Source organism: Diceros bicornis, chromosome 5, assembly GCF_020826845.1.
Source record: "Diceros bicornis minor isolate mBicDic1 chromosome 5, mDicBic1.mat.cur, whole genome shotgun sequence".
NCBI lineage: Eukaryota > Metazoa > Chordata > Mammalia > Perissodactyla > Rhinocerotidae > Diceros > Diceros bicornis.
This window is the reverse complement of record NC_080744.1, coordinates 97786344-97812883: the sequence shown is the minus strand read 5'-3', so window position 1 is coordinate 97812883 and position 26540 is coordinate 97786344. Positions and strand designations below refer to the sequence as shown.

Below are 26540 nucleotides of genomic sequence, written 5' to 3'. Positions count from 1 at the left end.
GTTTAGTCCATATTCTGGAGTTCTTGTCTACTTGTAGCAGCTGTCTTGGTAATCACAGTTCTGAGTTAAGTTAGTAATCTCTCTCAAAGCTTTAGTGTCCTTGTCTGTAAAGTAAAGCGATCCATCTGTATGATCTCCAAGGGCCTTTCCATCCCTGTCCTGTGGTTTGAGATATTTCCATAATTGATGCTGTGAACTTTTTATGCTTTTAAGAAGGATGAAGGGAAAATGGAAGGTTCTGGAAGCAGAATGAAGAGGAGGGAACACAAGGAAAAAGGACACAAGACAAGCACAAAGAGGGGATTAGACCCAAGAGGAAGGACCCGAAGATGCCATCAAGGAGGGGCAGAGGGCTTCTTCCCTGGGTCTACCCAGGAGAGTGTTTATTTCGCAGACTTACGTTTTGAGTGTACACAAAACACATTTAAGGGAGTGAACAGAGTCGGCGGTGCCAAGCCTACGCTGACTGACGGAGCCAGCCAGCATTCTGGTTTCAGATTAGGTGTTGTCTTCTGTCTAGGGGCCATAGTAAATCCCTACTCGTGCCCTGTCTGGTCTGGAAACAGGAAAGCAACCTGGAAGGGGGGAGAGGAGGGGCTGTCTGTGGGGTTTCACTTATTACCCAGAAGGCAAGACTTACACCTCTTTATGGCCAAGGAAACAGGACTGTGGAGAGGTCAGGTAACTAGTGGAGACAGAGCAGGGACTCCCACCTTGAGTTGTCTGACTTCAAAGCCTGCTCTTCCCACTAAGCTACTCTGCCAATCCCCACCCTCCACCCGGCCCTCAGATCTCACATGGTCATGACCACATACTCTGAGTTGTTCACAAAAGACTAGAGAGAGCCATCTAAGCTCCTCCCGAGTCAAAACTCCAGAGACCCATGACTGGGTCAAAACTCCAGAGACCCATGACTGGGGGCGGGGCCTCCAACCTTCGCTCCCTGTCTCGGCTTTGCTTTCTCCTCTTTGTAGTAATTCTTAAGGAGGGTCTTTCTGTGTGGTGACACAGGTGACCTCCCCCACGCTCAGCAGAAGAGGGCGCAGACATCCTGGAAGGACTCCAATGGACCAGTCTGGGTTCCGACTGTGCTTATCCCTGAAGCAGGCACGCTTGCCAAGGGATCCAGAACGCTCACTGGCCATACCTGGGCATGTGTTCACACCTACAGCTCCAGGGTGGGGAGATGGAGAGATGCTCTGAAAAGACACAGCAGGTCAAAAATGCTCTCTGTCCCCCATATGTGGGGACATCCAAAAATTTCCTAACGGACATCTCAGCAGTCTTAGTGCAAGAACTAAAGGGATTTGTGGTGTTGCATTCCCTGATCTACAGTCATTTGCAAGTCAGTGTCAAGCAGGGCAAACTCCTACCATCTAGTGTCTTGTCTACTACACCTGTTGTAAGAACTCACCTTACAATGAGATAAAATAATTAGTAATTGGATTCTTGAGTTTCTAGTTCTAAGAAATAGCTTTTAGCCTTATTAATCAAGTGGATAATTAAATTAGGTTTTTAAAGTTTTTCCCCATCTTAGAGCTTTCATGGGATCTGTACTTCTGGCTGTGTTTCTTGGATGTGGAATAGGGGGTTTCTTTAAGGCTTTACTTGGGTCAAGTGTCTCTTGTTATCTGTGTTGGGTGTGGACAGAAGTGACATTTATTAAATGACTTTTTTTGTCAGATGCCTGTGCTAGATGCTTTGCATAAGCCAGCTCATGTAATCCTCTCAAAAACTGTAGGGTAGGTGGTAGTCTAACCATTTCACAGGTGCGTGTGCAGCTGAGGGGGGAGGCATTTTCTGACTTCCCATCAACATGTTAGGGAATTACAGAATGTCAGGAGTCTCAATTATCATGAGAACAATTTCATCCACAATTATACTCAAACAAGTTCAAGCAAATTATTCTATTTGAATTGTAACCGATCTAAAGAGTTGATTTTGTATTCTTCGGGACTAACTTTTCCTCTGAAAGATTTTTTAAAAATTAATTTGCCATGCCAGGTCTTGTTTATTTCTGCTCTGAATCAGAGGAATGGTGTTGCAGGAGGAGAGAACAGTCTTGAATGTCATAAAGAATTAAGCTATTTTGAAGGTGGGTTTAGACCTGACATCAATAGCCCTTCCCTGAACCACCCTTTGGAAGGAAATTTCAAACATCTAGGATAGAATGAAACATCACACCCAAGGGTAGATGCTGCTTTGCAAAAATTAGATAATGTGTGTCTTGATGCATTTTGAAATAAATGAGTAAGTTTAGGAAAGGCCACGTTGATTAGCACGCGCCTCGCCATACCGAGCCTCCCTGTCTGGTGTGTTTTCCTTGAATGCCCGTTATTCTGTGCATTACGTCATTGTCATAGTAGTCTGTGTAAGAAAAGGACAATTATCTTTCTGTTTACAGATTTGTTTTGATCTGTCCATCTCCATGGGACCTGGGCCATTTGGTCCCTCCGAGAGCTCCTGCCATTAGCTGTACCATAGCTCCTCACCTGGACAAATGCTTCTGGCCTCATCCTCCAGCTGCCCGTCTTCCTCGCACCCTGGCAGGAGGTAGGATGAGGAGCACTCAGGAGCTGGTCTGTCTAGCATAGACATCAGAACAACGTCAGGAGGATTTTTCGTATGATGAACCTGGAGAGTCTGACTTTTATGTGCCTTCCTGGGGTGTCCACAGTTACCTGAGACTCAGTTCTTCCCAAACTGAACTCACTTCCTAACAAAACAAACAAAATTCCAACCCCCCCATTATCTCCTTCCCAACTTCCCTATTTGTCCAGTTTTGTTGGCCCTTAGCTATAGAATTATCTGTGAGTCTCTCCCTTCCCCAACACCACTTGCTACATGCACATCTGATCTGAGCAACTCAAAACACCTCTTATCCAACCATTTTCTTTCTTCCTGTTGCCACAACTTGTGGCTAGCCTCTGTCCACTTGGGGTCCTGTGTACATCCCCAGACCCTTCCGTCCTCTGGCTCCACCGTCCTTTGACCTGCTGCTGCTCCCCAAGTAAACCCCCATCCAGCCAGGCCAGGCTGCAGCCCCTGCGGCTATCTCTGTCTTCTCCTGATGTGTTGACATCTCCACTCCTTTGCAACTGGTTTCAAGCTCTGCTTCCGTGCCCCCTCACCTCCCAGTCCCCATTGTGATCTTTCCCTTTGTTGTACTTTGGTAAGCTTACTGACCATAGTATTCATTTTGCCTAAACTTACACTTGGTTTTCATGTTATTTCTTGGTTTGAATCTCATTTCCTTCTTTTTTTCCCCCAAAGACTCATAACCCAGGTGCCATATAGTTAATCCCCGTTATATTCGATGTTGCTACATGTGAACGAAGCTACTTTTCATGTTGCATTTGGCACATTTTATTTTATAACCAGTGTCAAGAGAATACCTTGAACATGCTCAGGTTTTTAAAACTTCTAAAAGTTATTGTTATCTTGTTTTTAAGTGTCCCTTTTAACCGAATTCTCTTGGTCAATAAAAAAAGAAACAAATACACAGCTGACATCACTAACCGTTAAATTTTTGACTTTTCTCACACAGTACTAATGTAGCAGATACTTACTTTAAAATGAGTTTCTTTTGCTTTCACTATTGGCATTAACAACCAATAGCAATCTGTGAACCATCACTATAACACTGAAAAAATGTCTAAACCCACAAAGGTGTATTTTTAAAAAAGGAAAAATAAGCACGTTTCAGGCAATTGGTGCCTTTTTATCTTCCTCATAATTAAAATATTAGGCACACATTTGTTAAGCTTTGGCTACAGAAAAGTAAAAGATTGACCATTTAGATGCCTGCAGGCAAAAGTGTTCCACGAGGCCGCTTGTGTTTTTGGCGGTTTGTGTTTACGCACCTGCTTCCCATTCCCAGTCAATCCTTTTACTCTGATGCTTTGCTCTCAAGTTTATTAGGGTTTCTCACTATCCTCAGACCTCATCCTTCAATTAACATTCATGTTACCTTGTGCATTTATCTTTGTCCTATATCTAAAGGTATTTCCACTAGGAATTCTAGTTCTGAAATAATTAAAATATCGACTTCAAAGTCAGTGGAACTGTGCCGAGCATGCTTCTGAAGGTGAATGGAGGTGCTCTTGACACAGGGCAAAGTTTCGGCCCATTAACGTAAACAGGATGGAGTGTGTCTCAGGGAGGCTCAGCTTGTTCATGTTTGTAGACAGAAAAGAAAGCCTTATGTTGAAATGGAAACAACCAGGTTTGACCTTATCAGTGACATAACCATTCCTGTGGCACGCCGAGCCTCCACCGTGGGCACTCACTTGCGCTGCTGGTGCTGCTGCCACACCGCTGGCTGCAGGGGCTCCTGGGGGCATTCCCTGTGAGCTGAGTGGAACCGACACCTGAACTTGGAGCGGTCGGCCTGAGCCCGGTGTGGCTTGTGGCTGTTGAAGACAGTAGACATTTGAAGAGGTTGAGGTTGTAGGTTTCCAAGGGGTTCCTACACGCATCGCGTGGCCTGTTATAGAGAGTAGTTATTCAGGGCCATGGCTTTCCCCTGGCAAAAATTGGGAGACTTTAATTCCTTGTGTTGTGTTTTAGGTAAATCTTACATAATACCTAAAAAAGATGAACACTTACTACATATTGTCATCCTTGATGGACTGACCCATTTTTGCTAGCTTACGGACGAGAGATTCTGCTCCTATCCAGATCCCCAGAAAGATGTAAAATTCAAGTGGATTATATATCCATTGGAATGATAACAATATATGTAATTTAGTTTTAATTTGTTCAAAAACAATGTTTGGCTAGAATCACGTTTCATTCAAAGCAAGAAATGCCTCCAGTGTACTGATCCCTGAGTGTGGATATTGTTAACTTTCCCGGAGGGATATAGTGCAATTTTACCTACTTTTGTGGAGCTGAACATCTCATTGGCAGTGTAGGACAGGCCACAGGATAGTTGATCACATACACCCTCATTGGTAAGCACTCGAGTGAATGGCTCAGGAAAAAAAATACCGCGTGTAGACTGGGGTGGTTGGGAACGTATGTGGAGGAGGACTGGAATGGACCTGAAGGACCCCAGAGTTCTTCTAGGGAGGAGTGAGGACATTCCAGGCCAAGAGTGTTTGAGACAGTGAGTTTCCCTTGGAGAGAAAAGCCTGGATAGTAAGGTGTGGCCAGACTGTGGGGTTAATCTGAGGGCATGGACTTTTATCCCAAGGATAGTGATCTGCTGAAAGGATTGATTAGCAAAGTAACACAACAAAAGTTCTTTTGGTTGCTGTTGTTTAATGAGGAAGATCTGAGGGAAGAGTATAGGATGGATTGGAGTGGGGTGGCATGAGTGTGGTAGCTTATATAGATAGAACTGGGGAGAAGGCAGGGCTGGGAGAGAAGAAGAGAGAGAGGTCAGAAGTGGGAATTGATTAGGCAGGGAGATTCTCAGACCCTGCCCTGGGAAGAAGGGAGAAGCCAGGAAGCGTGCAGATAGCATGAGTCAGAGCAAGGCAGTAGGTGGAAACCAAGTGAGTAGTCAGGAACTAGAACACCTGTCGTCGACCACCCCACCCCCTACCCCCCACCCCCCAACCATAGAATGACACACAGAAACCAAGAGGAGAGGACAGAACAGGTGGGCAGTTTGAGCAGTCAGGGACCCACTGGAGCAGTGTAAGCATCATGGGAGTGGATGGAGGCTGGGGGTGGATGGAGGCAGCAATGGTGAGGATTCCAGAAAGACCTCTGAATAACAGGCTCTGGGTACCTGTGGTGATGTTCACCGTTGGGCAGACTGCTTGTTCGTATACTGAACTGACAGCAGATCCTGGTCGATTGACCACAAGATGTAACCACAGGGCAACAGAAGTGGTGTCAGAAAAGTGATCGTCTGGGAAACATCTCAGAGATAGAAATGGCAAGACTTGGTGACTAAGTGTGTGTGAGGGGAGAAGAGAGTGAAAAATTCACCCTAATTCTCAAGCCTGTGAGGTAGAGGGTATGGTGATGGGTAGAAATGGGAAGATCTGAGGAGAGAATATGAAGAGTCAACTTTTAGAAACACATTTTAGAAACCCTAGGCACCCATTTCTTCATTTCATAATGGATAAATATTATTGCTCAATTACTAGATATCAGACACGGTGCTAGGCTCTGGCACTGGAAGGGTTCTATAAGGAAACAAATATGAAGAGAAAAGATGCCAGAAGGGGGTCAGAATTGAGCTTGGAGGGAGGCCCAGCCAAAGTGTGGGAGAAGAGAGAGGAGAGAGCAGAGGAAGCAGAAGGGGGTGCCTGACGAGACAAGAGTCCATCTGGCTGTTGTGATACTGGGGAAAACCAAGGAGAAGGGCGTTCTAAGAACGACGTGGTAGCGGACTGCAAACGTTTACTCAGTACTTTTCGCTGATGCAGAGACACTTCTTTCTCCATACCATCCCTTTATGGCAGGTGGTAAAGCCTTCCCTGACCACCAGACCCATGACCTACCTGCGAGCTCTGTGCTGACCCCCAGTTCCCCACAGCTCACGTAGCATGCCTCAGTGAGTGCTCCACGTTTGAGTTCCCCATTACGTTTTTATCAGAACTTGCCCTGCTTTTTGCCCCTTCCCTCTGCGTCATCCAGGTATTCCTATGAATTGACAGGTGAGGTGCTGCCTGAGTTCTCCCTGACTCAAGGCTTTTCCTTTGTGGACATTTTCTTCTTCCTTTTTAAACTGCTGGTGCCATGTACCTGGTCTGCAGATTCTTGGTGAGTTCTGACCTTTGGGCTGTACTGGCTCCCTGTATCCAGTATCCATCTGACTTCTAAATCCCTGCTGCCCAGTCTATGCCTAGGTTTGTTTTTGTTTATTTTGTTTTCTTGTCCTACCCGTCCCACACACACAGACCTCCTGAGTCCGCTGCCTCACTAACCCTTCATACTGACAGCTTTCATCTTCCCACCTGCTCGGGCTGTGGCTTATCCTGACCCCATTACTCAGTTTCTGTGACTTCTCCCTGCTGCCTTCCACTTGCAGCACAATACTGCCTGTTGCTGTCATGTTAGTATCTTTTCTCCTAAGCTATATCTTGAGTTCCTTAGAAGAAATGTGTGTACCAAGACTGAATGCGTTCTGAGCCCCTGCTGTAGACTCTGATAAAAAACATCATGGATTCCATTTTCTAGGCTGTACTTGCTGCTCTGGCCACTTGGATGGAGCTGTGGTCTTGGTGGTGGGAGAAGACGACCTCAGCTGTCTGTGGCCTGCCTCCCTGCCTTCTCCTCTGACCATTCCTCTTACCTAAGCCTAGGCCCAGGGCTGGGGATTGGCAAAAGTAGGATGGTCAAGAGGTCAAAGGATTCTGGGGTCATACCAACAAGGGTTGAAGATGATGGACTATGCTTAGGTGTGGAGGCATATGGAATCACATTTCTGGCCTGGGAGAAATTTGAGGGACTAGAGGTTATGATCCAGTCAAAAAAGGGTTAGTGGAGAAGTGGGAAAAACAGATTGTGCTCAGGAGGAGATGCTCAGACGTGGAGTTCTTAGTTTTGTGTGATGCTGATGTTTAAGATGCAGTGAAACTGTCACTGACTAGGTGCCCCAAGAAACTCCAGGGTGGGTTTGGAAGCATTTAACTGTTTTTCCAAGTTGTTTTTTTCCTTTTGTATGTTGAGGAGGTGTAACCACCAACCACCCTGAAACTGACCAACATTCACCACAAGAGCTACGCCCATGACCTTTGCCTTATTGTTAATGCTAAGATCTCTCCAGGAGGAGCTTAGGCCTCCTTACCATAACCTGCCATATACGTGGAAGCATGCTTTCCAACTGAGCCTGTGCAAGCAAATACCCACCTCACCCTTTTGAGTATTCATTCCCCATCCGAAATAAAGGTCCCTGCTTCCCTTTGTTCGGGACGCCATGACTTTGGAAATGATTCCTCCTGGCCTCTCACTTGCTGCAATTACACTTTACTTTGTGAGACAACTTCCACTGGTGTAGAGTCTTATTTAACTCACCAGGAGGCGAGCCCACTTGGTTTGGTAACAAAACTAGGGCCTCTTAATGGTTCTTTGACAGCCCTAGAGTCCTGATTATTAACCTCAGGATGTCCTGGCCCAATTCTAGTCCTTCTGTAAATAGAAGCCTGAGCTGTTCCATATATGCACATGCTGAGGGTCAGATTTCCGAGTGTCAGCACCTGCCATGGGACCCCAGGGTCAGCTGTGGGGGTCCCAGACTTACCCCAGCAAGAGACGGTGGCTCTCTGACTTGAGGCTCTGCTATAAAATGAATATATTTCATCTCACTGGGTGAGAATGGCTTTTCCCTAGAGATCAGTGTGCAGGGTGGTGGTGGGGTGGGGAGGGGGGGGGGCCGCGGAAATAGGCACTTATATAGTTAAGTCAGGACCACGGGTTTCATGAGGAGTCCTGGGAGAGTCTGATAAAAACGTGTCAGTTTGACATGCAAATAGGTGTATAATTGACCAAGAGCCAACGGGACCCTTTGCCCACACAGCTTCCACCTGGCCTGACCTAGGGTCTCTTACTTCCTCTGCTCTGACGTCCTGTGTCCTAATCCCTCATCCCACAGTTAGACCTTACTGCTGCTTGTCTCTCCATGTTGTTGTATACATTCCTTGACTCCCCAACTGGACTAGAAGCTCCTGGAGACCACCCACCATTTTATATTCGTCTTTCTAGCTCCTAGAGATCCCAAGCCTAGTCCAAAACAGGTGCTCAGCAACTATTTTTCGAATGCGTTAAAAAAAATAGGTGACATTTTCCAGGTGTAGAAACTAATCTGCAGTTTACATAATCACCAAGTTGATAGATCACTGCCAAAACAAAGTTAAGATGCTTAGCTATTTGTCATTTAACAATTCGCTACTTTTCATAACTTATTTGTCTTTGTCTTCATCCTGATTTTGGATACTAGATTGGCAGCAAAGGGGAATATGGTTTTTAGAATTCCACCTGATGACCCCGCCATTGAGAAGGCTTTGAGGAGAGAAGATAATGAATTTGGTTTTAGACGTGTTGCGTTTGCAATCTATCCCTGTCCAGTAGCCGTATTAGATTCATAGCACCATCACTTACTAGCTGCAGGACCTTGAGCAAGTGACTTAACTTTTACTATCAAGTTCCTCATGTACAAAATGGGGACAAGAAGACCTCTCACAGGGTCACTTGAAAATTTAACGAGATGTGAGGTCACTGACAGCACTGAGGATGTAGGTGGGCACAAGGGGCATTTCATTCCATCCACCTTCCCTTCCTTCAGGCAGGGGCCAGTCTGCCCTGGCTCTAAGGAGAAAGACCAGGCTGAAAGTAAAAATTTGAGAGTTGCCAGTAGAGTTAATAGTTGAAGTCATGGACATTGTAGGAGCAGAAGGTGGGTTTCAGGGGCCTTAGGGTGGAGGCTGTGGTGGGGATGTCGAGGTAGGAGACGGATCTGTAGTTTCGAGGATGAAGCAGTGATGAAGACAGTCTCTTCGATTCAGAGACTTGGAGATGTATGTGGCATTGGGAATAAGACTGAAATTCTGTGCTGGTGGGGGATGAGATTCTCAAAGTCGTGGGAGGGTGGAATCTAGCACTCAGTGGAAACTTAGCCATAGTATGGAAAAACAACACTTCTTCCAAAAATGCCTGGGAGCAAGGTAAGATGGGCAGAGTAAGGGGAGCTGTCAGGCACAGGGCTGTGGAGGAACTGCCTCCAGGGCCTCCTGACTTGAAGTCACCCACACAGTGTCTTGTGTGTTTCTATCTGGGCAACTGGGAAATTTGCTTATAAAAGACTGCCTTAAGGAATGGATACATTGAAGGAAACATTGTTTCTCCGGCATTCATTGCTGCCCCTCCTCCTGTCCCCTGCATCCTGCCCACAAAGGTAGTGCTTGCTAGAAGAAATCACTTTTAATGCTTTGCTATTGTGATAGCCGAAAATAGCAAATTATAAGTAAAAATGCAAAAAAACCTGCATGAATGCTTCTGTTTCACCTGAGTTGTTTCTGCCTGCTACGAAACTGTCTTATTCCGGCTTGGTAGGGTTTAACTTCTGTTTTATTTTAGAATAAAGTTTTTGGACTTGGGGATTGTTGTTGTTTTTGGAAAAATACTTTTCACTTGCTCCTGCTATCTTTTTTAAGAAGCTATGATCTTAAAATGCCCTATATTTCACACAGACTTAGTAAGTAGATTCCATTTACCATCTCTCTTTTTCCTCTTTTAGTTTAATTTGAGAGCTAAAAGGGCTTTAGGATCTCATTCGACCGTTTTCACTCAGTATCAATCAACGTTTAGTTTGAGGAATCCACAAACCCATTGGAATTTGTAAGTATGGAAAATTTTTCAGTAAGAGAATTTACATTTAAAAAATTCCCGAGAAATTCAGATACTTCTTATTTTGAAACCATTGGTATAGAGGTTATCAATCGTCTGCCATTTTTTCCATCACAAACAAAACTCAAAGGTACAGTGAAAAGGACACACCTCAGGGCCAGGCCTGGTGGCACAGTGGTTAAGTGCACGCGCCCTGCTGCAGTGGCCCGGGGTTCGCCGGTTCGTATCCCGGGCACGCACATGCTGTGGCAGCATCCCATATAAAGTAGAGGAAGAGGGGCCGGCCCTGTGGCTTAGCGGTTAAGTCCGCGGGCTCCGCTGCTGGCGACCCGGGTTCGGATCCCGGGTGCGCACCGACGCACCGCTTCTCTGGCCATGCTGAGGCCGCGTCCCACATACAGCAACTAGAAGGATGTGCAACTATGAAATACAACTATCTACTGGGGCTTTGGGGGGAAAATAAATAAATAAATAAAATCTTTAAAAAAAAATAAAATAAAATAAAGTAGAGGAAGATGGGCACGGATGTTAGCCCAGGGCCAATCTTCCTCAGCAAAAAGAGGAGGATTGGCATTGGATGTTAGCTCAGGGCTGATCTTCCTCACAAAAAAAAAAAAAAAAAAGAAAGAAAAGGACACACTTAATTGTCCTCATCTGAAGAAGGGGCTGCTGGAATAGAGGCCTCTTAGAGTTCTACCAAAAATTTTGGATCTCTTCAAAGAATTACCCACCTCCCTCCCCTATACCCACCTCTCCAGCTCCTCATTTGTTGTCAGACAGCAGGGTAAAGACAGGAACAGCAATGGAAAAGTCCTTAATGTAATAGTACTAACAAATCTGAGCGTTTGACTAGCACTTTGCAGTTTCCAAAGCCCTTTCAAAGATAAGAAGGCTGGCAGTTAGCAGAATGCTTACTGACTCCATGCGAAAAGGTCTGGCAGTATTGCTTTCTTTCTTTCTTTTTTTTTTTTGTGAGAAAGATCAGCCCTGAGCTAACATCCAATGCCAATCCTCCTCTTTTTGCTGAGGAAGATTGGCCCTGGGCTAACATCCGTGCCCATCTTCCTCCACTTTATATGGGATGCCGCCACTGCTTGGCTTGACAAGTGGTACGTTGGTCCGCGCCCGGGGTCTGAACCTGTGAACCCCGAGCCGAGCCGTTGAAGCAGAGCACGCGCACTTAACTGCTACGCCACCAGGCCGGCTCCCTTTTCTTTATTTTTTTAACAGGTCACTACCTAATAATTAAAGGAAATTAGAAATGAAAATTTGAAAGGAGAAAAATTATCCAGTCTCACCTCCTGGAGATAACCATTATTATCATTTTAATATATTGCTTTCAAGTCCCTTTTCTATATATAGATTTTGTTTTAAGGAACATAATTGTGCCCTGTTTCTGTAGACTGCTTTTTATTGAACATTTTAACGTGAGTTTTTCCCACATTAACTTTTTAAGAGACGTGATTTTTAATGGCCTCATGTTTCTTTATGAAATTTATTTTTAGCCCAAAATCTACTGAGTTGTAAGAGTTTTTGAGGTCTGTCTCCATATCTGAGATACCTGGTGAACTTTTAAAAAATATTTTTTGTTGTGAAATATAACAGCCAGATAGAAATGTTCATAAAATGTAAATGTTCAGCTTATTTGTGACAAGACGTAGAGTATACTCAGCATTCTGCAGACACCCCAAATGACGCACTGCTTCCCGGCCATAGCTCTTTCCCTTCCCTCATCCTTAACTGCTACCCTGACTCTTAGGGCTTCACTTCCTTGCTTGCTTATAGGTTTACTATCCAATTAAGTATCCACCAACAATAAAGTTTAGTTTGGGTGGGTTTGGATTTTCCGCAAACCGTATTGTATATGATATCTTCTGTTGCGCCTGCCCCTTTTGCTTCATGGCCCACCTTGCAGATTCATCGGCCTGGTGTGGCGTTCTGTGGGATGACTACACCACAGTTTATTTATCCATCCCACTGTTGGTGACCATTAGGGTTTCTCCAGCTATTGTAGACACCTACCCGCAAACATCTTGTATATATTTCTTGGTGTGTATAAGCACTCATTTCTGTGGTGAATGTATCTGGGAGTAGCATTACCAGGTCATTGGGCATGTGTTAATGTATCTTCAGTTTTACTTAATATTGCCAAATTTTTTCCAGAGTGGTTCCATCAACTTGCACCTGCATAGACAGTGAATAAAAGCCCCTGTTGCTCACATCTTTGCTGATGCTTTGTCAGACTTTCAGATTTTTGTTAGTCTGGTTAATTGTGGTTATGATTTTAAATTGTATTTTCTTTTAGACTAATGAAGATGAGTAACTCTTCCTCCCCTCTTCTCTCTCCCTTCCTGCCATTTAGATTTCTTCTTTTATGAAATGCTTGTTTGCGTAAAATGCCATTTTTTTTGTCTGGTTGTGTGTCTTTTTCTTATTGAGTTGTAGTAGTTCTTTATATGTTCTAGATATGAGCCCCTTGTTGGTTATGTGGTGTGGCAGATATCTTTTCCCACCTGGCAGCTTGCCTTTTCACTTTCTTAATGGTGTCTTCTGATGACCAGAAGTTCTTGATTTTAATGTAATACAATTTTTTTATTTTTTTCCCTTTATAGTTAGTGTTTTTTGTGTTTTGCCTGGTGGAGTCTTCCAGTGAAAACTTGGAGTTGCAAAGTGTCGGTTGTCACTAAGAACATGAGTCTGTTATGTCAAAGGTGGAATTTGTCGAGATTGGTACTGAATGTGTCCTGGTGCCTGTGGATGGAGAGCTCGGAGCTGAGAGACCTTCTGTGAAGTAGCTCAGGCTTCTCCATAGGGAGATCACCTCTCTGAGGAAGGACTGGTTCAGGACACTTGAGTAACCATGCACCCACCTCTGCCCCACCTGATGGGCTGTGCCCATTTCTCCCTTATTTGTTCAGTGTAGCTCCTGAGGTCCATGGAGTGTCATGTAGAAGACAGTGCCAGGGTCCTGAACAAACAAGTGTGACTGTCATGACAAGAACTGGAATTAACATTTACTTATAACCGCAACAGGTTGTCCTATATAATCCTCACCGTTCTTCAGATTTGATCAAAGAAGGTAAGGGCCATTCTGATGCCAGTTCTATCTGGAAGTCTTTTACTTTATTTTTGATTTTTAGTATTAATCATCTCTTGATCTGCTGTTCTTCATTAACTGCCTTCAGTTTTCCCTTCCTCTTATATTTTTCTTTGACTTATGTTTTGTTTTTGTTTTTTTTAATAGTTGGTAACAAAATGTACTGACAAATGTGGCTGTGGTGGAAGGAGCCTGCACTCTCTCCAGTGCCTGCTGACCCCCCTCCCCCCATGCAGTAGCCAATGGCTCTTATGCTTTTGGGGGTCATAGACTACCTTGAAAATCTGATGAAAATTGTGGAGGGAGGAGACTCCTAATCTTATTTCTGTTGCCCCGAAAGATCCCTGAACTCTCCCTTAAAAGCTGCTGAAACAGACCACCTAGTCCAGTGAAGAAGGAACTCGGGGACAGCTGCAGTGGGGGGAGATCCTGGGATAGCTTTCCTTCAGTGAAGAGCGTTCTCCTGTGCGGTGGCCTATTGACATGCTAGAACGGTGTTCCCTTCTGACATCTCTCCCCAGTTAGTGCTCATGAGGGGCTCTGTGTTTTAGAATCAGTGGTCTTGGACACAGGGATTTTGGGCACAGGATGCCCCAGCCGTTAGATCCTTCCTCAGACCTCTGCATCAAAGCTCCTTGTGCCGACTGGTTTTCAATAACCTGTGCTTCCAGCTGAAATGAAGCTCCAGGCAGGAATAGCAGGCAGGACCTGCATATTGGGATGCTCTTCCCCAGCCACAGGTGTGTTAGATGGTGTCACGTTCCAGGGGCTAGGGCCACACAGGCACTTCACTGTAGAAAGAGAGGGTGGATCCTGGTTCTAAACAAATGCGTTTCTACCTGTGTCTGGGAAGGAGAGAGCATCTCTTTTTTCTGTTTGTTTCTTTGTTTTAATGTATTATACTCTTCTCTTTCCCCTTATTTGTATGATTTCTTAATAGTCCCTTAACTATCTCCCATCCTGCAGGCCACTGAAAAATGAATCTTCTCAAAGCTTAACTTTGTGCCTGTCACCTTGCACTTGGACACTTCCAGTGGCCCCTCATCTTCTCCAGGACAAGCTCTAACCCTTCAGCTCCCCATTCAGGCTCCTCCCAGTCGTGTCCCCCACTGGCCTGCCCCGCTCTGTCTCAGCTCCGCGGCCACCCTGAGCTGCTCACTGGATGCTACACCAGCCCTGGGCTTCCCCATGTGTTCAGCTCCTGTCTCCCCTCGCAGCACAGGCCCGATGTCGGCTCTCTATCGAGCACGTCCCAACGCTTACCAGCCAGAAATAACCATTGCCTCTGTGAATGCCTTCTTTTATTTATTTATTTATTTTTTTGTGAGGAGGATCAGCCCTGAGCTAACATCTGCCAATCCTCCTCTTTGCTGAGGAAGACTGGCCCTGGGCTAACATCCGTGCCCATCTTCCTCCATTTTATATGGGACGCCGCCACAGCATGGCTTGCCAAGCGGTGCATCCGTGCGCGCCCAGGATCCGAACAGGAGACCCCTGGGCCGCCGCATTGGAGCGCGCGCACTTAACTGCTTGCGCCACTGGGCCGGCCCTATGAATTCCTTCTTAAGAGCCCCATTTTCCTCTGGAATTTCTGGGAGCTTGAGGGCGAGGAAGCTGAGCTGAAATCCTACCGTCCCCCTCAGCTGTAGAGTCACAGTTCTTTTCACTGACTGCTGTTCTCAGAAAACGTGTCATATTGTCCTGTAAGCTACAGTAGGTATTTATATCGAAAAGTGGAATCGTTGGATCATAGGCTTCAACTTTACCGATAATATCAAGTTATTTTCCCGAGTGCTTATACTGGTTTATCCTCCTACAGCGGTGTAACAGAGTTCCACTTTTCCGTGTCCTTGCTATCCCTTGACATGTCTGACTTTTTAGTTTCTGCCCCTCTTAAAATAATAATTCATGGATTTAATTTGCATGTTCCTGCACTAACGAAGTTGAGCATCACATCTTTTCATGTGTTTATTAGGCATTCACATTTCCTCTCCCATAATCTGTCTTCATTGCTTTTTCATTTCTAGGTACTCTTTATATATTCTGGATATCCTTTGTAGGTTAATAAGTGTCTGTTCTCCTCGGATCCTTCTATTTGTTCCATCACCGCATCTAGGGTGCGGCATTCTTCTTCGTGGGCCTGGGTAGCTCACCATGACATCTACTTCCCACGAACAAGGGGTGGGGCGTACTCTTCTCTTTAAAGCTGTGACCTACAGGTTGCACATGTCACTTCTGCTCACATCCCATTGGCCAGAGCTTAGTTCTCTGTCCATGCCAGGGTGCAAAGGAGGCCGAGAAATGTAGCCTGTATTCCACATAGCCATTTACCCAGCTAAAAATTGCAAGAGAACAAACTGGGAGACCATTGATGGCTTGAAAGACTTGGAAGGGTTTAGCCAGAGAAGAGGCCGGAGAAAATATATTTGTCTTCAAATTAATCCTCTCCCAGTATCTTTTTCTGATAAATGTTAATATCTTTCATAATGTATTCAAACCTCACTTGAAGGGTTCTTAATAACAATATTACAATTTGCCAAGCCTGCTTTTGTTTTTATTTCAGAAATATATTTATGCTTATCCAAGAAACTATAAAGAGGGAAAAATAGGAAACGAGATGATGCTATAAATACTGAAATAAAATTTATAATGCATTTATCTAATTTTCCAGAAAAAATGTCATGTTCATTATTTTTGCAAAATGTTGTGGAAGACAGAATCCCAGTCACTTAATACTGAGCGAGGCCCCTAACATTTGTTTTTATGAAGTTCGCATTCATTTTAAGCTCAAGTGTACAAGTTAGATGATGTGATTTTAAACTGATAGATGTGGGAGTTTTGTGAGTCTAAGATATTGTGGTTTCTGTCTCTCTCTTCCATACGTTAGCTAATGGCACGCACCCTCTGATTTCTCCAGGTACGGTGTAAGTCCTGAGAACATCATCCTGTACGGTCAGAGCATCGGAACTGTGCCCACAGTCGACCTGGCCTCGCGGTATGAGTGCGCAGCCGTGATCCTCCACTCGCCTCTGATGTCTGGTTTGCGCGTGGCTTTTCCCGACACCAGGAAAACCTACTGCTTCGACGCGTTCCCCAGGTAAGCTCACACTCGCACAAGCACCGAAGGTGCAGCGACCCGAGCTCAGGTCTGATGCCACCATTAACCGGGGGACACTGATCAACATTTACCAAATACAGCCACACGTCAGACCCTGTGCTGGCACCTTTGGGGACGTGGAGGTGAGTATGCCACATACACCAGTGAGAGACTTTGTCCTCTGCGCTGGCTCCTCTGTGAAAATCTACTAGATGAGGTATAAAGACTTTGCTCTACTGATATCCAGGATTAATTGATTCAGCTGTATGTGCGGGATGAAGAGGAAAGTCCCCACATATCCTTAAGGAACCTACAGTTCAGTATTCGTTCGTTCATTCAGATGGACGTGTATTGTTGAATCACAAAGAGCTAAATGCAAAATGTGTGATGAGGCAGTTAGCAGTGCTCTGCACACTCGTAAAAACTGCAAGCATCTCCAATGGTGAAATTTGTCTTACTTTTTCAGTCAGACAGTACAGGTAAGGGAAGGGGTGAAGTGAGCTACTTGCAAGCCAATCATGTGCTTTGGTAACTGGCCACAGGGGCAGTGTAAGTGACAGCCCCCTCGCAGTCCCAGACCCTGAGAGCCACTCATTTCATCCTGCCCTTCCACTGCTAGCAGGACCTCCTCCCCTGCAGAGGGGCCTGCGCTCACCACAGGAGGTTTGGGAACCAGAGCCCACGGCTGAGTCCTCTCCTGCCAGCCATCCTAGAGGTGGCAAAGCTACTGCCAACCCCGCCCCTGCTGTTTTCTAGTTCCCACTAATGGAAGGAGGAGAAATGATTCTCTGTGCTATAAATGCAATGCAGCAAGCACATTGGGTTCTTGAATACTTCTGTTTGAAAATGTTACTTGTTATTTTTTTAATCTAAGTTGAGGAAAGTATTTTTAATTGAAGCTCTTGGCCCCTAAACTTCCCATAGTGTGTTGCTGAAGCGGGCTGAGCTGGTTGCAGCAGGACTGGCTGGCTCATATTGCCATTCTGTAGAAAATGCCTCAGCAGAAATAGTGTACAGTTTTAGGGTTTGTTTTTTAGAGTTTTTCTCTTTTTTATTTTATTTATTTATTTATTCATTTTTATTTATTTATTTTTCCCCCAAAGCCCCAGTAGATAGCTGTATGTTATAGCTGCACATCCCTCTAGTTGCTGTATGTGGGATGCAGCCTCAGTGTGGCCGGAGAAGCAGTGCGTCGGTGCGCGCCCGGGATCCGAACCCGGGCCGCCAGCAGCGGAGCACGCGCACTTAACCGCTAAGCCACGGGGCCGGCCCCAGTTTTAGGGTTTTGATGGACCCATTAATTGCAGTCATTCTGCTATTGCTGGGGCGGGGAAGAACATCATTTGGTTACATAAACATCTGTTCTGCAGACTGTCTCATTTCCCAAGAAGAGACCTTCTGTTAGCAGCCTGGGTGGACTTCAGTTCTGTGCGGGCTGCACCAGGGTTCAGGGAAATCCAGCTTCATGGGAAAGTTGAGCAAGCTGCACATTTCTTGTGGTGTGGCTGAGAATGCTAAATAGGGCCGATGTGCACCTCAAACGTGGCCTTATTCGTGCCAAATTGGTAATGAGAGGCCAGGGTGTTGAAAAGGAGAGGTTTAGCATGTTTGTGGGAAGCAATGCGGGGAGTTACCCTGGCAACAGAATGAATAGGTTTCCTGACTCTTAAATTAGCATCACCTTCAAATACAGCCATGACAACAAACTGTAGCTTATTAGTTAATCGTCCACTAGCAGCTGACCTTCACTGGGCTGGTCTGATGCACCAGGCATCGGGCTGAACGTGCTCACTCGTAGTCTCACTCGATCTTCACAGCAGCCTGAAGAGGTGGGTCAAGTTACAGTCCCCATTGCATAGACTAGGAGACAGACCACAGAGAGTAGAGGTGCCTGATTGAGTTGGTGAGTGGAGGCAGCCAAAAAAGCCCATTCCTCCTATTCAGTAGCATAGTGTTCATCTGACAGATTTCTGACCACTGCCCATCACGTGACTCATCAGTAGTTGAATTTGGTAAAGGTTTTCTTACGGGGTCCATGACCACCAAACGGCAGGGTTGTCTCTGTGTTCTTCTCTATAAAGGAAGGTATGTCCACCTTTCCTTTTAATATTAAAAAAATTAAGAAAAGGAGTCTTGACTGTTATTTGGTTTGTAGTGTATTTCCTTTCCCTTTCCTTCACATTTAGAATCAGACGGTGGCGTTTCACTTCAGGTACACCTTCTGGGGGAGCACAGCCCCAGGCCATTCTGTCAGTGAATATCCTTTTAATTGAATATAATTGCACTCATAGCATTCTTAGAAGAAGAAGTCACTTTTATAGGGGGAAAGTAGGTTTCTAAACAAGATCCCCACTCTGTGATATTGAATGCTGCCCCAGTGGCTCTGATCGTAGCAGATGACATGGCCAAGAGGTTTTGTTGTCTTCCCTGGATGCCTGGAAGGGGCTGTTGGTAGGTCTTTGGGATGTGTAACTGGTGTCAGCTCTTTGTTATCGCCTCAACCTCATGCCTGTTAATCATCTCTCTGAGCTTCAGTTCCCTCCTTGGTTGAACCGAGATGGTCTTTCCTCTCATTGTGTCTCATTGAAGATTAAAGGAGGTTTTATATGTAAAGTGCAAAGCACCTGGCTGTGGTAAGAGTTTAATAAATATTAGCTATTACTTTTAACAAAAAGATCCCTACAGATAGTAGCAGTTCGTATCCTTTTCTAACTTTGACTAGAATCAGATTCAGAAAGAGAAGTCAGCTGTAGGAGGGATAGACTGGCAGAGACTCACTCTCCTGATTTGTTTGTCGGTTAAATGGTTATTGCCTCCCTCAGAGAAAGGGCCTGCACAACAACCTGGCCAGGCTGAAGGCCTTCTGAATTCCTCTTTGGGAAATGCTTTCAGAGCCTGCAGCACATTCTTCTGAAGATCCTCAAATAGTCATCCTTTGAGGGTAGATTTGATTTTTGTAAACAGTCAGAAATCATTTGGAATCAAATCTAGATATTACATTAAGTTTTCAAGCTCAGTAATACAGTTTTTATCAAAAATGAGGCATTAGCTTTTATGAAGTGAGGTTCATGAGGATCTTGTTGATGGATTCTGAAGCTGGCTCTCAGAGAAGGGTCCTGACACTTGAGCAGCCCTGGAGTGAGTGTCCAGCTTCCAGAGAGACGGTCATTCAGATAGGTTAAGTCCTGTTTGCTTTTTTAAAAATCCCTCTCTCAAAAACATATGTCAGAAATATTGCTGGATTGTTAGTCTGATGCTTTTGAAGAGTTCTGTTTTCAATAAACTACTTTCCAGAGACACAATGGCTAAATGCAATGCAGTATTCTCAGCTAGATCCTGGAACAGAAAAAGGACCTTGGTGGAAAAGCTAATGAAATCTAAATAAAGTCTGGAGTTTAGTTAACAGCAGCGTCCCGATGCTGGTTTCTTGGTTTTGACAAAGGTACAGTGGTGATGTGCATGTTACCCTTATGGGAAATGGATAAGGCATCTATAGGAACTCTGTATTATCTTTGCATCTTTCCTGTAAATCCAAAATTATTCCAAAATGAAAAGTTTATTTTTTAAAAAAAAGAATTACTAGAAAAGTGAGAGGAAAAACCCCACAGTTTTACCTCCCTTGCCCGTGGGTGCTGATTCAGTTACATTTAGGGTGATGTATGTTATCTGTGGGCGTAACTGAAGGAGTCCTTTTTCTCCCCCTCCCCCCTGTCTGTTTTGCAGTATTGACAAGATATCTAAAGTCACCTCTCCTGTGCTGGTCATTCATGGGACAGAGGACGAGGTCATCGATTTCTCACATGGCCTGGCGATGTATGAGCGCTGTCCCCGCGCCGTGGAGCCCCTCTGGGTTGAAGGGGCCGGGCATAATGACATAGAGCTTTATGCACAGTACCTAGAAAGACTAAAACAGTTCATATCTCATGAACTTCCTAATTCCTGAAGAAGACAACTTGATCTTATCTCATTTACTGTGAACACAAGAGGCCTCTGTTTTGCACATGCGTTAACTGGATAGCTGTACTGGTGTGATCACCACGAGGAAGTGCCCGGCTTCAGGGTGTTCTAATCAAGAGCTGAGGAAATCTCAGTCTTTCATATCTAGAGGTCGTTCCACTAACTCACCCGTGTTAAACTGAACAGGCGTCATTTCCAGCTTCCTCTCCTTGCAGGCGTGGGGACAAGAGCTGCTTGTGGGACAGTCTCCTCCTGCTATGTAAAGGATGCTCACGTCGGTTTCTCTGTCTTCCCCCTTATCCATGACTCATGTATGCAGGACTGGAGCCTCTCTCTACCAGCGTTCTCAGTATTTGATATGCAGCTCTCTCTCAGCCACTGGATTTATGGGCTCAATCCATTTGTGAAGCTGTGATAGTGTAACTGGAAAACTATTGTGATGAAAATTCTTTTGTTAATTTTCCTTAACATGCAGATCTTTCCCCCAAACAAATCAGTTGAAGGGTAATTTACTAAAACTGTCATGGACAGCTTCATCAGCTGGAACCGTATAAATATAACTGGAGTATTCTTAAACAAAAGGAAACTGGGTTTTTTTTTTAAGTGTAAATTTATTACTAGTCACCAGAGTTTTAATATTTTGATTGTCTGGTTGATCTAACAAAAAGCCTGGCTGACTTCCTTTCTGTAGAGTCCTCTTGTAGGCTGTTTTAAAGTACTGCACATATTTGCAGTTCCATTGTGCATAGATTCTTAATGGCTAATTTTCTTTGGTCAGGCTACAACAACAAACTGCAGACTCCTTGTTTGTAATGTAAATGATTGAATACATTTTGTTAATATGTTTTTATTCCTATGTTTTGCTATTAAAAAATTTTATAACATTTCCAAGACAAAAAATTACAAGTTTATGCTTTGAAGAATTTATGTAATTAAAATTTCACTAAACTAATCTTTTTAGTTTAGGAGTTATTTGGGTTTTGACACTGGAGTTGCGCCAAATAAGCATCAGAAATGTGAGATGCTTAAAATTGCTATGCTAGTCATATTGATTGGGGGTTTGGGTTTGAGGGTTCTTTGGTTATATTTAAAATTTTTTTTTCAAATTTAAAAGCCTTAAATGTACTGTAAGCCTCAGATTGTTGTACAGCTGGACTGCGTTTGATTGTCAGCTTGTGTACTGTTGCCTGGATGCGGCACAGCGGTGGGTCATGGAATAAAGGATGCATGGACCAGAATGTGTGGGCTCGTGCAGTCTTTTCCTCCATCTTGCCATCCGAAAAAATAGCGAATAAGAAAACAATATTTTGTCTTGATTTAAGAAACCCTTGGAGCTTACAAGCTTCACTGCCTTTCTCAAGGTATGTGCCTTTATTTTGTAAGAGACCTTGGATTACTTTCGGAAGAAGCCAAGATCTAAACCATGTAGCAGTAAAGTGCAGATAGAATCCAAGTAGAGTATGCGGTGGATTCTGGCTATGAAACAAGAGAAATGATGGCAATCTCATTGTGACCTTGCTAGGAGGGAGAACAGTGCCTTTGTCTTTGGAAAACCTGAGTCAGGTGTGTTCCTTAGAGTCTTTTCAATCCCTTGACCACTGACCAGAAAAAGAGCAGGAGGAAATGGTGGAGGGGAGGCATAAGGACAGGCCGAGCTCACGGAGTGTGTGCTCAGCACGTTGCAGGCTGATTCCTGGTCTTGGATCAGCACCCAGAATGAGGGCCCTTGGGAGGGTGGGCCTGGCTCACCTGAGGGGTCATCAGCAAGCCCCCGGGGGGATACTGTCCCAGAAGTCCAGGACACCTAGAAGGGAGAGAAGCACAACCAACAGCCTGCCTTTGGGTCTTGAGAGCAGCTAACCCGGTTTACAGAGACCTGATTTCTGATCCGGTTTGTCTGCTGCTTGCATATTCTGTAACCATTTCCCCGTTTTTTTCCTGCTGAACTTCCTTTTGTCGCCTGGATTTCAGCAGTGTTAATGGGAAACCATAATAAGATTCACAGTAACAGAAGCTGAGGTGGCAACGCCCTTTCAGTTCACTGTTTTATAACATTTGTGGTTTATATGCATTGGGAGCAGCTCGTGTTTCTGACTCCTTTCCCAAAATCGAGGAGGGGGTTTCATCTACTCTTTGCCAGAGTTTGGCACAGGGACAGGCTTCCTCTGAGGATGATGTGTGTGGTGACAGTGGGAATCCCAAGAGAGACCCCATTCACAACAGCAGCAGATGCAAAACACACTTAGTAATGAACTTAAAAGGTCTGCTCACATCTGTTTTCTGCTCTAAGGTGGACTCGGGATGTGGACCAACTCTCCCAGTGAGAAAAAACTAGCACTACTGAATAAAATGGAGAAGCTTCTTAAACAGATGCATGAACTGGTAAGAAGATAAAGACTGTGCAGTAAATGCCAAGTAAAGATGAGAACCAAGAGGGAAGAGGAGCGCTGAAACCAGTTTTCTCCTGGTGGGAACTTGCTGAGCCAGGTTGACCTGAACATTGGTCTCCAGTCTGGTGGGGCTTGGGGGCAGTAAACAACACTTCAAGTGCCCTCTACGGGGAGACTCCTTGGAAACTGCCCTCTTTTGGGCGAAAATCATATGATCATCTCAGTAGACACAGACAAAACGTGATGGAATTCAGTGTCCCACTCATGACTAAAAATGAGACAAAACTCTTGTCAAACTAGGAATAGAGGAAAACACACAGAGAGATTATCTCAAAACAGCCACCAAGAAGCATTATACTGAGTGTGGTAGAACAGTGAAAGCGCCATTCTTCTTTAGATTGGGAGTTAGCCGTAATATCCACTGGGCCTTACTTCTCAGAATCCACGAAAGACCCTAGCAAGTGCGGTAGCATCAAAAAACTGGATAGAAAAAAGTATAAGACATGGGGGAAAAAAAGAGAATGAAAATATGTTCTAAAACCAGATTATTGTGGTTGTGCAACTCACTAAACTTACAGAAATCATTCAAATGTACACTTAAAGGGATAGATTTTATGATATGTAGATTATACCTTAATAAAAATTTTTAAAAGAAATGGGAAGTAAATAGAACTATTATTCTCAGATTATGATTGTGTAGAACACCTGAAGATATCTACAAGTTAGTAGATGCAATAAGAAATCTTATTTCTATAAACCAATAAAAATGTTTAAAATTCAACTAAAAAAATATCATTTACAATAGCATTGAAAAATATTAAGTACCAGGAAATAATCCAACACACCATGTACAATGCACATTCTGGGAGAAAATTATAAAACTTTTTTGAAAGACATTAACGAAGACAAATTAATGAGAGTTTATAGATAAGAAGGCTTATTTTTAATATATCCTTCCAAAATAGACCTATTTTGGAATATTATGGGTTAATATGATTCCAATAAAAATCCCAGCAGTGTTTTTTGTGAAACCTGACAGGGTGATCCTAAAATTCGTATGGGAGAACAAAGGGCCAAGAATAGCCAGGGCACCTGAATGTGGAGAGACATGCTTTACCAGATATGAAGAATTCTAGGTGAGAAGTCTCAAGACTGAAAAGGCTCAGTCCCTCCAGATTCTAGAGTCTAGAAAGCCTTTCTTGACCCTAGACTCTAGGTTAAATGCTCCTCCCAGTGCTGCTTCAGTATTCTCTACTCGCCTGAGCACTGCCATTATCACTACTGCTTGAAACCGTAAAGGAATGAATATACTTCTAGATTTGATGTATTAAAAATATAAAATTTTCATAGTAAAAAAATAGCATAATCTAGTGACAAGCGGTGGAACATTATAAGGCATATGACAGATAATGTACAAATACACTTAGTAATCAAATGATGAGGCACTATCCAGAGCACAAGACATGAAGAAACTGCTCATAAGAGATTATTGTGTGTAGTAACTACATGTAGATTCAACCAGATAATTCAATGAACATATCAAATAAATACAGATTTAAATGATAAAATCCCATCATAAATTATGAAGTTGGTATAAAGATTTATTTGAAGAGGTTGTTCAACATTTATTTGAAGTTATTTGAAACATAACTTTACATGAAGAGATTATTGCCCATAATAATCACTTATAGATTTAATCAAATAATGAGTATACCAAATAAATAGATTTAAATAATAAAATGTCATTTTAAATTATAAGTTGGCATAAATATTTAAAGTATAATACCCATTGGTAGTAAAGATGTGGATAAATGGGCACTTTAAAATTGTGCTGCTAATTTTACACACCAAATTGGTTCAAATGTTGTAAAGTATACTTTGAATCAAAAACCTAATTTAGTAATTTGGCTTCTGGGAATTTATTCTTAGGAAATAATGAAGAAAATGAGATGGGCTTATATCACTGTTAGTAAGAGTGAAAACTTGCAAATAAGCTAAGTTTCCAGTAATAGGGATTTAGTCGTTATTATGTCCAGACAATGCGTTACTCTGCAGCCATTGTAAATGATGCTATAGGATAGTATTTAGTGACATGACAAGATGTTTAAGATACATTGTTAGTTGTTATATGATAAAACTGGTTACTAAATAGCTCCTGTGATATGATTCCCCTTTTCCCCCTGTCCCTCCTCACATTCCAACCTAGACGAAGAGCTGAACGTGCACCCAGATGTTAACAGATGTACATCTCTGCTGTTGAGGTTTAATTGTATTGTCAATAAGTCTTTAGGTAGAGGAAAGCCCAAATCCATACTTCAGGATTCACATGAAGTGGGTTCGACACGGTATCAGTAAGATCTTTTGTTGCTCTAATTTGTTCTGGAACCCATTGGATGGCACTACTTCACTGCCTATGAGAATGCTGCTTTTACTAGAGAAAACACACGACCCTGGGTGGGTCTCATCTCGTCATGTGTGAGGGTCACTAAGCCGTAGATAAAGTTCATGTAAACATTATTACATCCAATGTTATCCAGCTCTGACGCCACCTCCTCCCTGAGGCCTTTCCCACCAGGATTTCCACAGAGAAGACACAGTCCTTCCTGCGGGAGCTTGCCCAGCTGGGCGGGTTCCATGGCAGAGGGCCCAGGACACAGCCCTGGAACAAGGAGGCCTGGCCTAGCCCTGTCCTATTCCTTCCCCGCCAGGGGAAAATATACATAACATAAAATTTACCTTTTTAACTAATTTTAGGTGTACATTTCACTGGAGTTAAGTACATTTACATTATTGTGCAACTCTCACCATCCATCTCCAGAACTTTTTCATCATCCCAAACCAAAACTCTGTACCCATTAAACACTAATTCCTCATTCCCCATCCCTCAGCCCCTGGCACCCACCGTTCTACTTTCTGCCCTCTGTGAATTTGAACACTATGAATATGACCTCATATAAATGAAATCATACAGTATTTGTCCTTTTGTGACTGGCTTATCTCACTTAGCATAATGTCTTCAAGGTTCATCCATGTTGTAACATTTCATTCCCTTTTAAGGCTGAATGATTTTGCATTATATGTATATGTTACATTTTGTTCATCCATTCATCCATTGATGGACATTTGAGTTGTTTCCACCTTTTGGCTATTGTGAATGATGCTGCTGTGAATATGGGTGTGCAAATACCTGTTGGAGACACTGCTTTCAATTCTTTTGAGTATATACCCAGAAGTGGAATTACTGAGTCATATGGTAATTCTATTTTTAATTTTTGGAAGAAACACCATATTTGATCTGCTGTTCTTAACAGGACTGTTGGGGTCTGTGACCCCTTTGAAATCACATGCCGTGCTTTGGATGTCTGTACCTGTAGGCATTTTTCTAGGGAGGACACAGTTTCAGCAGATTCTCAAAGGTATCAGTGATTCTGAAAGATTAAAAACACTGAACTGAATAGTATCTACGGGTTCCTTTAAAACCAATATTTTTGGATTCTGAGAACTGCGAGTACAGCTTTTGGAGAGGTTAAGGAGCTCAAATTTATCTTGCAGGCAAACCCAGGGAGGGGCATGGGTTTGTCAGAGCTGTCTGCATAAGGAGGGGATTTCTGGACGTGCAGGAGTCCAGTGTAGAAACGTTTGCAGGCCCAGAAGAGGACGAGACAGTGGGAGAATCCTGGGCATGGAGACAACA

General features: G+C 43.8%; 1 protein-coding gene across 2 annotated transcripts in view; it reads left to right on the top strand.

Annotated features, from left to right (window-relative positions):
* The window catches only part of ABHD17C (abhydrolase domain containing 17C, depalmitoylase), a 58209-nt gene extending 33755 nt beyond the window's left edge, over positions 1-24454 (top strand). The window contains exons 2-3 of one of the 2 annotated variants that reach the window (XM_058542610.1): positions 16320-16499; positions 22747-24454. In XM_058542610.1, coding sequence (XP_058398593.1) covers positions 16320-16499; positions 22747-22780 — 214 coding nt within the window. In that variant the 3' untranslated portion in view covers positions 22781-24454. Of the gene's footprint in view, positions 1-16319; positions 16500-20222; positions 21695-22746 lie in introns of those variants that run through there. The other variant, XM_058542609.1, reaches the window with a different exon arrangement.
* Positions 24455-26540: the final 2086 nt, after the last annotated feature.